The 14,308-nt window shown below is 41.0% G+C and overlaps 1 protein-coding gene across 3 annotated transcripts in view; it reads right to left on the reverse strand.

Moving 5' to 3' along the window:
- Positions 1-14,308, reverse strand: part of SLIT3 (slit guidance ligand 3) — a 465,006-nt gene that overhangs the window by 79,692 nt on the left and 371,006 nt on the right. For all 3 annotated transcript variants that reach the window (XM_088173839.1, XM_088173838.1, XM_088173840.1), the window contains 5 exons: positions 13,218-13,381; positions 10,932-11,064; positions 2,336-2,404; positions 1,194-1,265; positions 941-1,012 (listed from right to left, as the gene is read on the reverse strand). In XM_088173839.1, the coding sequence (XP_088029965.1) occupies positions 941-1,012; positions 1,194-1,265; positions 2,336-2,404; positions 10,932-11,064; positions 13,218-13,381 (510 nt within the window). The remainder of the gene's footprint in view (positions 1-940; positions 1,013-1,193; positions 1,266-2,335; positions 2,405-10,931; positions 11,065-13,217; positions 13,382-14,308) is intronic.

A 14,308-nucleotide genomic window follows, 5' to 3' on the forward strand; every position in this document is an offset into this window, starting at 1 on the left:
ACTCGTGTTTCTGGGCCATGGGGAGGAAGGTGCCTTCTCCACCTTCCTGACAGCTGCACGTGGTGTCCACAAAACCAAGCCAGGGTTTGTTTCTGACAGTGAGAGGCAGTGAACACAAGCCAGAAGCAGAAGCCAGTCCTGTAGATGTAGAGGAAAGCTGGGAGGAGGCTCTTGCTGTGAGGAACAGGCCCACAGCCCACACTCTGAGGCAATATAAAGATGACTTTCACAAGAGATTGCAAACAAATGGTTTAATCCAGAAAGCTGCTGAAAGCAGCTACACTGGAAAGAAAGGAAGAGTGCAGAAAAGGACCTCCCAAGAAATAAACCACACATGGGTATCTCTGAGCAGGCCCCCACTTGATACGAAGTGTAATTTTATTCACAACTTAGGGACATTTGAGACAGGCATTTCAGCATTACTGGTGCCCAGCCACTGATCTGATTTATTCACTGATTTAGTTTGAGGGTTTCTAACTTCCCTTCAGATCGCATTCTAGCTTGCCTACATAAATCTGAATCAATAGAAAATATTCTGAAAATGCACAAGTATTCCACAAAGACACTCTTTGAAGCATCCAATGGAAACTCACACTCTATGTACAAGTGTATACAGACTAAGAGAAAAGTCCTTTCCTGTGGAGCACCCCAAACAATGTTCAGGCAGAAGAGACAGACTTTATGAAGTCTTTTGGAGACCTGTTTTCATGATAGCTCCTGTACCTGAGCCTTCAGAGAAAAGCCACGCTTCCTGCAAATGTGTAATTGCCTCTTTAGCACTCACCTACTCTGGCCTCTACTACACAAACTGCACCGGAGTACAAATACATTGACACTAATTATGTGAAAATTCATGACAACCTGCACATTAAACCCTCCCTGCCCTCAGGTGCAGCCTAGTAAAGCTGCAGCTCAGCTGCACTGGAGGAGTTGCACTTACAGCACTCGCAGGGACCGCAGCCCGTTGAAGGCGTGGACGGGGATGCACCGGAGCCGGTTGTAACTCAGGATGCTGCACAAGGGGAGAGCAGAGTCACAATCTGTGTTGGCTTTGGTTATTTCACTGCTAATTCAACCACAGATAAGCATGGAAAGCCACATGCTTAAGCAACAAGAGATACACTAATTGCTCAACAGCTTAGAGGGTGTTAGAAAAGCAATTAAAGCTATTATCAAAACTCTGGGCTACTTACAGCGTTGATAACTGAGTCATGTTGCTGAAGGTGTGATTGGCCAATACACTGATGCTGTTGTTACTCAAATCACTAAAGAAACACACAGAGAAAATATAATTTACATGTACGAATTAAGAAAAATGCTTTTTTGAAAAGATTACATAAAATCTGCACAGAAAAATGCTTGAAGCAATTGAAAAATCACATATTATCAACTCGTGTATTTTCTGACCGACTTTGAATGAGCTCTAAAGGAAAAGCACATCAGACTCCCCTAAAAAGTCTCAGACTCAGAAATATTAAGGCATATTTCCAGCTTATAGCATTCCATGAAAAGAACAAATGAATAAATGATACAAGCACTGCTGAATATTTACTGTTCCAACTTGCTTTGCAACTTACTCTAGGCACCCCACTTCCATATGCTCATCATATTGACAGCTACTAGAACATAATTTCATTTTTCATTTTAAAAAGTGTTTTAGGCTCAACCAGAACCTTTTATTTTCTTATTGACCTCCCCTGAAAAGCAAAATTAGAGATGTTTCCAAATAAAAAACACTCTTTAAACAAAGGATTCCAGTTTTTCCTCCATGTTGTTTTTGTTTTGTTGTTTTTGAGGTTGCCCAGCCTATGGGAGTGGCGTATCTGCACAGCTGATTCCAACAACATTTGCAAATTCCTGATGAACAATTCATGCAGGGAATTTCACTCCTGTGTATTTCGGAGAGCAATTTACAGAACAAAGTCTAGCTGTGTCTCTATCTGCATGACTGTTCATAGAAGAAACAGCTATGCAAATTGTCATTGCCTTAGCATTATAAATATGGCCTCATCTAGCACAAATTAATGTGTCTCCTCTGCTAATGACCCTTACAGATAAATCTGCCAAGTGAAACTGCAGTAGCCTGTGGGAGAGTTTTGTCCTCTTGAGGTCCTGCAGAGCAAGGGGCTTCTCAGGCACCTCACTCTTTATGAACATTTATTGGCAGCAGTGTCTACTGTGAAATTCTTTCCAAATTCAAATTACGGAAGGTTTTGGGGTTTGGTGTTGGTTTTTCCCCCCTCCCCTCCAAATGCCAATTATTTATGTTTCACCAACAGCATAGTGCAGAACAAGTAATGCAATTTTCCTGACATTGAAACCACGTGTTTCTTACATCAGTGTCAGGTGTTTGAAGGCAGAGAGCCCCTTCGGCACAGCAGGCAGATGGTTTCCTTCCAAGTATCTGAAAAAAGTCAGACAATTACACAAACACATTAACAAGAACTCATGTCACTCAATCTGCACCATCAATGAGGACAATATAAAGTCGTCGCTAATGAAATTATCTTTGAATCACTGCTTCGAAACTCCAAGAGCTTTTACTTAATAAATGAATTACCCCCCATGCAAAGCTTATTGATTTACTTTATTTGTTTTAAAACTTGGAAGTGCATAAAGGATCTCTGGCCTACAGCAAACAGAAATGACCATTTGGTTCTTCTGTGACAGCAGCTGAAGAAAGGGAGAAAAACTGCATGGCTTGTGCCCTGAACTTAGAGTTACCCTTCCCAAGTCTCTCCAACAGTGCTGACTGCTCCCTGACCCCACAAGGGAGGCTTTGTCTTGTGCATGTAAGTTCCTTGTGCAGCCAGAATGGGAAGGGGAGCTGCACTCCCAGAGCTCTGTGCTGCAAAAGGTCCCACTTATTCCAGCATCAACACCAACATCCCCAAGCTTGATGGCTCATCCACGATGGCAATACACCCTCCTTACCTCTCCTCTGCACAGCATGCTGGTAAAGGAGAAAACTTGGTATAAATTAAAGACCAAAGACCAAGCTCTCTTGGAACAGAGGTTCCTCCCACATGCATTAAATATATTTAACAACATATCTTGTGTTTCCAGTGTAGAAACAGTTGTTTGAGACACCACTGAACCAACTTCTATGCCGACACAGACTTGGTAGGACTAAAGACTTTGGAGATAATCCTAATTCCTCATACAGGCAAAGAGAGCCTCCATTTTGCAGTTTTCCTCCACTGAAGGAACATGATCAGTGAGGTACTCAACAAAACCCCCCGAAAAAACACAATAACTCTGAAAAAGCTTGCCTAGAAGAGAGCGTGGGTACTCCAGTCTGCACAGCTGACTTGTGGCAGCAATGGGATGTGGGCATTTCCCTGTTTATTACAATAAAAGAGCTGGAGGTTTTTTCCCATAACCTTGGCTTTTAGGTACCCCTGGAAGATACCAAAGTAATAAGGCTCCAATGGAAAATGACAGCTGTGGTACTATGGCAGTGTCAAGATGTTTCTCCAGATATCTTCTAGAAGCAACATCGACCTGGGAAACAAATCCATCCCTCTCAGAAAGCACTGTGGAGGAGGAAGGCATTCCTCCCTCCATAGGTGGGATGAAAGAGAAAATGGTATTTCTGGTATTTCCCTTCCTTACATGATGCTGCAGGGATGTTTCCTGAGGTAGACATGGGGCAATGCAATTGATATAGAATGTTTTGAAACATAATCAGGAAATGCAGCCCACAGACACCAGAACACTTCATGTGCTGCCTCTGCTGCTGAAAACAGAATCTGATAATCATGTTAAGAATTTTTATTCCACACATACAATTTCCTTTTCTTTGGCAACAGGCCTCCTTATTCTGCACTTACTATAGCAAACAACAATAATAATAGATTATCCTTGTGCTCTATGTTCCCTTTCTACATTAACTGTAACAGCACAGAGATACTTGCATAAACTAAATCCAAGAAAATTTCCCCACAAACTTTATTTTTATGTAATTAAAAAAATAAAATCTATAAAAAACAACAGAATTTCTTACATAATATATTTTATAGCTGGCATTATTTTTACCCCCTTTTGTTTCATCTTAATGACCTCTCATTCATTTCTGCTGCTTCAAATCTCTTTTCTACTGAACTCCAGCTGAACTACTCCACCCAGCCTCACAGTTATCCTTTCTGCCTGTGCACAGGATCCCATCCTGGCAGAGTTACCCTGGAGCATGCACTGGAGCTCACCTAACTCCTTGCCAGGATTAGACTGGACAAGGTGGGAATACCAGCTTCTGACTTTTTAACCAAAAAAATTACTTTCTCAGTTAAAAAACCCCACTGAACTAATGAATCTCTCCCCTGGCAATGATCATGATCATTGAGTGAGAGAGCTGCACAGGCAGCAAAGCAGGGACAGTCTCACTAGCCAGAGGACAGGTTAGTTGTTTCACACTTACACCTCCCATGGATATCCACATTCAGCAAGTGGAAAGCCATTTGCTTAATTTTGGCTATATCTGTTATAAATTATTGTGAAAATGGAGTTCCTTGGTAATTTCCCAGTATAAATTGTTATGTAGGAGATTCTCAGAATTTAGGCATGCATGTCACATTTTTAACAGGGCAAACCACGTCTCTTTCCTGCAGTCATGGTCCACTGTGGATGCAGCAGGATGCCAGGAGTCTGTGCCTTCTCCTTCATCCCAGAAAATCACAAATCTCAAACCCATGCAAGACGGCAGGTTAAGGTTCTAGTCTTTATTCCAAATGTAAAATTCTAAGGATTTCTAAAGGAAATCAAAAGCAGGTCATGTATTATGTATTTGGAACTTATATATGATTTTCGTTTAGGAAAGGAGACTCTTGCAATATGCTGAATTCTTCAGGAACATATTTTCAGGATATTCTCCTGTTGATCTCAATATGAAACAGCCTGCAATTTAAACAAACTGATGGTAGTCAGCCAAAGTTTTTCTCTCCTCTTTTGCTTTCTGGGGCAATCAGAAGTCAAGGGTGCACATTTTAATTCAGTGCTTTATGACTCAGACTAACACAGACATGCAGACCCCTGGAGTTAAACTCCTACAGAAGATCTGCTTTGAACAGCTCTGGATTTGCACTGCAGTAATTTGATGGTTATATAAATGTGCTAGCAGAAAACTGCAATAATCATATCAGTGGTACAGTTTCTGAATAAACACAATTTAACTCTGAAAAAGTACAGATAACACACTTTTCATGCATCCATAAGAACAATTCACCACCACTAAACCTCTCACCCCATTATCCAAAGCGTGGCAGCTTTTTCAAGCTGAAGGCATTCATTCTGAAAGCACATTTAAGTGCAGGAATTTGAAATAACCAAGGCTTTTAGGGCATAAGAGCCTGCCAAGTATCACGAGGATCTGGGATGCAGGATTTGAGGCAAACAACTGCAGCAGGGGAGCTCAGTCAGAGCTGGGGCTGCAGGGCCAGCCCCTCCCCACCTTGCTGGGCTCAGCAGGATGGATGGGGCTGCAAGGGGGCTGGAAGCTGGACATAGTGAATAGAAGAATTATTCCTCAGGGCAAATGGGCAGAGACACAAAACTTTGTGTATTTATGTATACATCTATATAAATAAAAAAACACAGATGAAGCTACAGATGCCCTGCCAAAAATACCCTCAAAATAGCCATAAAAGAGAGAATTTGGAAGGAAGATTAAATTTTTAATTCTTTCCAGTCTTTAGCCAAAGGAATATGATGTCCATGGCGTCTGGTATGCAAAGAAATTCTGGTATGAATGAAAAAAAATACATGTCTAATTTTAATTCTGGGAATCAAGTTCTTAATATACAGAGTCAAGACTGAGTGTCAGTTACCCTAAAATAGACACTGACTGCTATCCAAAACAACCTCATCTGCTTCCTAAGGTCCCTAGGCTCAAGTTTAAATATCAGATGGGAGGTTTTCTGTTTTTTCTTTACCCTGTGAATGCTGCTGGGAACCCTCAAGCCTCAATAATGACTTGTAACCAACAAGCAACTACCAGAGCAAAAAATGAAAAAAAAAAAAAAAAAAAAAAAAAAAGAAAAAATCCCAAAATACGTGTTCAGCTCTCAAAGAAAGCCACCACCTTCCTACCTGGGAAGGTTTCTTCTAGAACATGGCCAGGGGGGCTGGCACTGTGGGGCAGGGCCTGCAGCAGTCCCAGGGCTCATCCAGCACCTTCCACACACACCAACATTGCACATAAAACATTTAAAACTATGCATAAAAGATGACAGCTGCTCTTTTTCCAACTTGGCTATTTCTGTACTGAAACCACTTGGATTGGAGGTGATATAACCAGCACAAGGTGCCAGAGCACAGTGTAACAATTTGAATCACTTGGAATCCTTTTTGTACTGAGATGTCTATTCAGCCATAAAGTCAAGCTCTCAGTGGCAATCTGTGCTAAGAGGAGAAACTGGAGAGACAAATCAGTTCTCAGGCAGTAATTGAAAAGGCACAAAACCTTTCTTTTAAATATTCTACAAAGAATGTTACATTACAAAAACCAAGATACTTGGCAATTTTATACAGCTCTAAAATTAAGTTGCACTCCAAAATTTTTAATATGTGTACCCAGTATCCAAAAATTCTGAGTCAAATTTCATTTCCTAAAAATGGTGGTCTAGAAAAGAATTGGACTGTGAAAGATGAAACATCCACAAAATATGAATTTTAAGAGCTTCAATTACAGTTTCTTGAGAAGAAACAAAAATCAAGTGTGGCTCTAGGTTCAAATATAGATCTTGAACTTTTGTAAGCTTTGGCAAATTTGGACTCTGGGTTTTGCTGTATTTATATATCAGACAACAATCTCCATGTGTGACACACAGAAACATGGCCATGTTTGAAAGGAAGTTAAACTTTAGTCTCTGCTAGTGCTATCATCACCTTTCTGATATGTACTCTAACTTTACCAGTCACTGAACATGTCATTTAATAGTATTGATATGATTTACTTTTTCTAAACTATCATGTTTGAAATGCAAATTATTTCTTCTGTTTTACCTGTAATTAAAATATCCTCTACAGAACTCTCCCTTCTCTCAATGGGAGAATCCCCCTCTGCAGAAAATGACCAGGATCATGGAACCTCATTGTTTCTCTGCTTTATTACAAAAGACAAATTCCCTGATGCCTGTGCTTGGGGTCCGCGTGTAAAACAGTGTGAACTGTCAGACCAGCAAGAGAATTTGCATTCTCAAGCAGATGATTTTCATCAAATATCTCACTCCAGAGTTTCCCTTTGATCAGCAGCAAGACAGGCAAACTGAAAAACAGTGCTAAACTGTGACAATATTCCACAACTATCAAAACTGCTGTGGGCATGTTTGTAAAATCGATTACCATGGCCCAGGTACCAGCCACTGTTTTTAGTCACAAGTCAAAGGAAATCACAACTGCCTTGGAAGCTCGAAAAAAAGGGTTGGGATTGGTGGCAAATACCTCCAAGTAGACATAAAAACTGATGTGTCAAATACATGAATCTACCAGGCAGAACAAGAAACAGAAATGGGAAAGAGAAGGTTTGTGAGGAGAGAAAGAGAAATGACAAAAGTAATGCAAATATTAGCCTGCATTAATATAAATGGAAGGAAAAATAATCACTAACAATGATGTATGAGCACAGGTTTTTCTAACAATCCCACCAGTGCTATCCTATAGCCTGGTGTCATGACAACATTTGGAGTCTAGAGATGACATGATTGGTACATATTTATTCTAAAACACACCACGCTCATTATGTTACAGCTTGTGCACACTGTCCACATAATTGCCTCCAATGTTTTTCCCCAGTGCAAAATGTTATTTGCTGTAGGTCCATAAAAGCAGCTGGATGCTGTCAGATAAGACTTTATTAGAAATAGACTATACTTTTGTGAATAAAAGGAAAAAATCTAGTGTTCACACACTGAGGTAATACATAAAAGGAGAAAGAGCATGGGAAACTTAGTTCAAACAGATTTAGCGAAAAAATATAGAAGAAAAGGAAAGCCTAAAACACTAAGCAGCAGCAAGGCTTAGTTCCAAACTAGCTCATTGCATGAACATTTTACTTCTGAACATCTGGAGCAGACAACTGAATATGTTCAAAAAATCCAACTCTTCAGGGCAAGCAAACAGTGGTGAAAAAATGTAGGCAGTACATAAATATACAGTGGAGGAATATACAGTGGAGGAATTTGCAAGAAACAACAGAATATTTTCCTATTCCCAAGAAGCTGGAAGAACGCTTGCCCATGATGACAAGGTTTTCTGAAGAAAAAGCTGGGAAATAGAAATTTCTTGCATCATCATTCCTCTGAAAAGCCAGGACACTTAGTGATCTTTCAACTCTGTTCTTGATAGAAGCCTTCCCTGCCAAAGTAATCCCTGCTCCCAAGGGTGGTACAAACCAAACACAGGGATGTCTCCTATCATTCCAAGCTCTAAATGTGAAGGAGATAATGGTTTTCACATGTCTTGTCTATATATACATTGAAACAGAAACCCAGAATGAACACTGAAAGGAGTGAGCCTGCGTCTCCTGTCCACCCTGCAATAAAACTTTGCTGGGGATCTTTCTTGCTGAGTGTAGGCACAGTGAAATTTGACCCAGAAAGGGAAACATTTCCCCTCTGTGCTTGTGCAAGAGATATGCTTATTTTTGCACAGTGCTATTTAATACCGGTTACAAGGAAAGGATTCTTGTTTTAAGACTTTTTAAGATCTCTAAGAGAATTTAAAGAAACTTCTGAGAAAGCTACATTCAAGCCACAAGAGAGTGGTTTAAGTAGATATGTGGCAGCTCTTTTCCTTAAACCACATTGCACAAAAGCACTGCAGTTTAATAAAAAGCACTGCAACCAATGTGCCTGGCAGATGAATACGTCAGCAATGGAAGGTTATAAATGTCAGACTGGTGCATTCATAAAAATTGCACTGAAATGCTCCCGTGAATCCTGTCCCTGTTCAGGCCTCCTGCAGGGAGGATACAGGGACAAGAGGCTCTGCATGTCCTTGTCACCCCCTTGCACCGTGACTGTGTGCTTGGGCAACTGAACAAGGCAAGTCTCTTTCACTCTGTGCCCAGGAAGCTTTTGGGTTCCCTATTCCAGGCTCCAGCTGTCCTCAAGATGAGGCAAGAGGCTGGGTTCCGCATCAGATGCTGCTTATCACAGCAACAACGGCAGTTCTCAAACACAGAACAATAAAAATGTGTAACCTCACACTGGTAACTCCTAACCTGCATGATATAGCAGGTTATGGGTGGTATCTCTATCTCAATCTGTAAGCAGAAGAAAAGCAAGCAAGATTGATTTTTTTTTTAGTTACTTATTTCATTCTTGTCACAGTTTCCACAAACACATGAGATTTTATGCTTCAGTACCTGCAACCTATCTTTTGGTGTAGATACAAATAAGGAGCTCAGTTTATGTTGGTGGAGAGGAGAATGAGATCAGGATTGAATTTGGAGACAGCTGGGACAGATTCAAAGGTTATATCTGCAGAATATGAAATATTCAGAGCCAGGCAGTCCATGGCTGTCTGTGTTCTGCTGACACATTTCTGGATGGAAAGCAGAAAGCTGAACTAGAGCTTTGCACAGCCAAGAGGCTCCTTGAAGAAGACAGTCACGTAAACTCCTATGAACTCAAACTGCTCAGTTCCAGGCTATTGCCTCATTTGCCAAGACATGGTTAAGAAATCTAGCAGTTTTTAAGAATACGAGATTAATTTTAGTCTTTTTCGTGAAAGCTGTGTCATCAGGGTATCAGACAGCATCAGTAAAACTCAAGATGCAAAATTTAAACATAAAAATTCCTCAGAGTGGCAGTGGAAATCAAAGTAACATCTGTGATATCTTACTGCTGCCAAGTTATATTTGAATGCAATGACACCTGAACAAAAGCAGAGCAGAGATGGCCTTGCAGACTTAACACTGATGGCAATATATAAAGGAATCCAGGCCAGGAATTGGCTTTTAATTCAATTCACTGTTAACCACGCCCTGGTTAAAGGTGTTCACAGGATGTATTCATTAATGCAAAGTTTCCGTGTTGAGTTACCCCAGGCACTTCCAGTACCCTCATTCACTAACAAAGCCTTGTATTTGTCTACAGCACTGGCAAAAACTATGTGAACCCCATTCTCCCCTGTGAAGGGAGTAAAAATAGTAGTAGGTACTAGAAAATAGCAGAACCAGATTTTAGTTCATTATAAAATTCATCAAACATACCAACGAACTCAACCAATTATTTTCACATAGAAACGTTGATGAGATTGTAACAAGTTTCAGTAATGACTCACCTGGGATAGATTTGAATAAAGGCCTAAAGGGGAAAAGCTCACTATTTCTACTGCCAACTACTTAAGTCAAGCAGTTCCACCAGGATATTTTCTTTCCATGGAAAGAAAATCCACTATAAAGTCCTAGTGAGGCATAGATGAAAAGACAACTAGAGAGATGGTTCTCAACTAGGATGAATTTACTTTGCAATATAATCTAATTGTCTGTTATTTTAGCCATTTCATGAGGTTTGGAGAAAAGAATTCCTTGTTTCCACCACCAGCTTCCTTTTTTTCCTTTTTTCATCTCCTCAGAGGACAATTAGCTCACAGCTGCGTAACTCAGGAACGTATTTTCATCATCCCTTTGAACTGCCTGTTGTGAGCTTGGGCTCTCACAGAAGCACTACAGGATTATTTGATACTAATAAATGCATTTGTCCCTACACCCAGAATTAATGGGTACAAGGACTGATAAACTCTGTTCCCATTACAAAGCGATTTATTCAGTCAAGGGACAAATAAGCACAAGAATAATGGTCAGAACATACGGAATCACCAAAGCACAGATGACTAAAGTCAAAGGCAAACCCCCCACGGACTCACAAAGGCTCACTATGATGCAGTTTGATGAACTTCTCGAGACAGGGGATAGGTAAAAGGTAACTTACAGCTCAGTCACATCCTTGGGAATCCCCTTGGGCAGCATCCGCAGCCCTTTGTTGCTGCAGCGAACCACGGAGTCCACACAGGTACACTGGGAAGGACAAGGAGGGGAAAGCAAGCAGCTGCTCTCATCATTACCTGCACAGGGAGAGAGGCAGAGTGTGAGGACATCAGCATTCCAGCTCAAGGCACCCACTCTGAAGATAACTGGTGACAAGGACCAGGGAGGGGTACCCTGAATCCAGGGTTACCATCGCAGCATTTTAAACTCGATCCAATGCTTTTATCACCCTGCCTTCATGCAAGCTCTTTAGGCAACATGAAAAGTTTAAAAACTGAATAAAAATATTTTAATTATTTTTTTCCTAAGGAGCATCTACTTTGTAATTCTGCAAATTATAATACAATCCCAAATCCTCCCCCCACCTGTAATATGCCAGCTGAAATGGAGAACTCAACCAGCATGTTGCCCTTAAATTTATCTAGACAGATGATATTCACGATCTACTCTCCTTTTGGAAGACTTTTTTAAAATCCAGCTTCTGGATGTTTATTTTTTACTTTTCAAAGTCAGCCTGGCACTTTGTTTATGATCTGAATAGTAAAGCCTCATTGTTTTTAACAACGATAACCAGGCAAACAACAAACTGAAGCAGCACACTTCCAACGGCTGGCAATCCATCTGTGCACACATAAAAACATCAACTTTCTCCAAAAATGGTTTCAAAGATCCATAAACAGAAGATTAAATCTTGTAATTGAAGAACAATAGGGTTTCTGCAGTAGAAACCAACGCTTTGAAGCTAGGAACATTAAAGCATGGATTTTCCCCAAAAGCAACAGGCTTTGCAAAACATAAGGCACATGCCTGCAGCAGGATCACGATGTATGTGAAAGGAAACACTTAGTGGCACATTCCCGGGATGACAGGGAGGGGAAGCGCACAACTGTGTGTGAGCACGGGCGGCCGAGCTGCCCGCACGGAGACCCGAGCTCCAGCCTGCCGTCAGTATGTGCCGACTGCTCCTGCCTTTTAACTGATGCAACGACTAATTGAGACAGATCTGGTTCTTTCTTCTCTCTGCTGGAGGCACCCATGAGCACTGAGATGAAAGAAAAAGACTGGAAGTCCTGGTACAAGATAACAGAACTACCCCTGACTGTATGGGTACGAATCATTTGCATTCAGAAGGCTGGGGAGGCACCACCAGACTACAGAACAGATTTTTTTTTTTTCTTTTCTTTCCCACTGAGTTTAATGACTGGAAACAAAATTCAAAGTCCTTCATAAACCTGCAGAAAGAGCATGTTTTTTCAGCATATTTCATTTTCCCTTGTGTTCTGTGTTTCACACCCTGCCACTACTTTCCATTTGCCTCAAGTCCAAGTTACTGCCTGACAGAGAAAGCTCCCAACTGTGGAATGACATTTTGTGCACCAGGATTCTTCTTTTCTCCCAAGAGTGGAATGTCAATCTATGGACCACGATTTTGGTTGGTTTTGGGGCTTTTTTCTCTCAAATTAAAAGTGAATTATTATTTTATGACTAAACTTGGGTCTCTTGAGCTCTGAGCTTAGGAACCTGGGCCTGTTGCCAGATTGCTTGACTAGGACAAGAATTAATTTTTACTCTAAATAGGGAACTTCTATCACTCCTATTGTCTCTTTAGAGGTATGACTAACTGGACCTCCAGCCTATCTGGTCTTAACAAGCTGCAAGTCAAGTTAGCAGGGCATTCACCAAGCCATTTTCTCCTTACTAGTTTCTCTAAAGTCTGCTTGATCAGAAGACAAGAACTACCTGGAGAATGAAAGAAATGTCAGGGTATTTTCTTTTAAACCCACATAGACCCGTCAAAGCACGAAGCAACACTGAGTCATTTCAAATAATGTCTAAGTCTTTTTTTTATTTCCCTGTATTCACCTTTTACTGGTGACCCTGAACAGTATCCAAATCTAAAAGACCTTCCAAGCAAGCATGACTCCCACTGGTTTCAGAGTATTAACTAAGAGTAAGGAAGGACCAGGATAACACCAGGATTAGACAAAGCAGAGCATTTGTCTACAATAAATTAATTCTAATATTTAGGTGTAGATAGCAGAAATTCAGAAAATGGAAATCAAGAATAAAAATATGTCACTGGTAAAGAACAACGATCTTCAGCTCTAGCTGTCTGCCTTCTCATCACTGAACCAAAATGTTTACTCTGCAGCACTGCTTGGAAGGGAGGGACCTTCTCACAGAGGTGCCAATATTACTACAAGTGCCAAATCTAATTAGATTTTCTTACCATCACAGGTGAAATCCTGGACATCTACATCTTGGATTGGAATATCCTTTAAGAAAAACGGTTTCAAGCAACGTGGATTTCCACTGACAATTCTCTTCTTCCTCAGCCATTTCCCCAGCCAGGCCAAATGGCAGTTACAATTAAAGGAGTTAGCCAGCAAATTACTGAAAGGGAACAAAACATGATTCCATTACACATGAACATACAGAAATACTGAAATAACTACAGAAAGATGAATGGCTCCAAGTCCAGGCTCTTTCCTGTGTTCTGTTCCTGTGAGAAGCCTCCTCCATCCTGCAGATCTGGGAGGTTCTATGCAGGTTTTATATTAGGGCTGGGATTGTAATTAAAATATATATAGCTATGCATATATAGACATATGTTTATAAACCAAAGTGCTTAAAATTATTATTTAAACACACTTACATCACTACCAGGGCTGGATTTATTGTGGAATTCAACCCAAGCTGCAGCTCACACCCAAGTCTAAATTCACATCATAAACTGCACCCATGTGTGCATGATCTTCAACATGATCCTGTACCTGCCCCAGCACTCTCATGGGCTCTCCCCTTTGCCTCTGTCCCAGCCCACACAAACCAGAGCCAGGAGGGAGCCACTGGCAAGCTGAATTTGGGGCTCCTATTGAAACAGCAAGGATAGTCCTATGTATGTATGTATGTACATATATATAGCAGAAATGTCATCTTGAGCCACTTAGGGAGTTTTCTCAGGTCTGGATATCTGTAGTGAAAAGCATCTGCTCTGCTGCCTTGTGAACTTTGTGGGGTCTGCTTCAAATCTAGCTCCACCTCCTGAAATATCTTCCATCAGAGCTGCAGCCTAGGCATGGTGCTGTGGTGTGCAGTCCCCAAAGCAACCATCTGACACTTCCACGAGAGGGATGGAGCCTTACACAGCCTGGCTTAGCAGCTCCTTCCTAACTAAACTTCAGATGAAGGAAAGAGGCTGAGATCCCTGGTAAAAAGAGAGAGCTGACTATGTATGTACAGAGACAGGGACAATCAACAGCCTCAGCCTGAGGTTGCCTCACAGAAGAAGAATGAGCTGTCAGGGCCTGTGTATGGAAA

The sequence above is a fragment of the Sturnus vulgaris genome, chromosome 15 (assembly GCF_052056855.1).
Source record: "Sturnus vulgaris isolate bStuVul1 chromosome 15, bStuVul1.hap1, whole genome shotgun sequence".
In the NCBI taxonomy this organism is placed as follows: Eukaryota; Metazoa; Chordata; class Aves; order Passeriformes; family Sturnidae; genus Sturnus; species Sturnus vulgaris.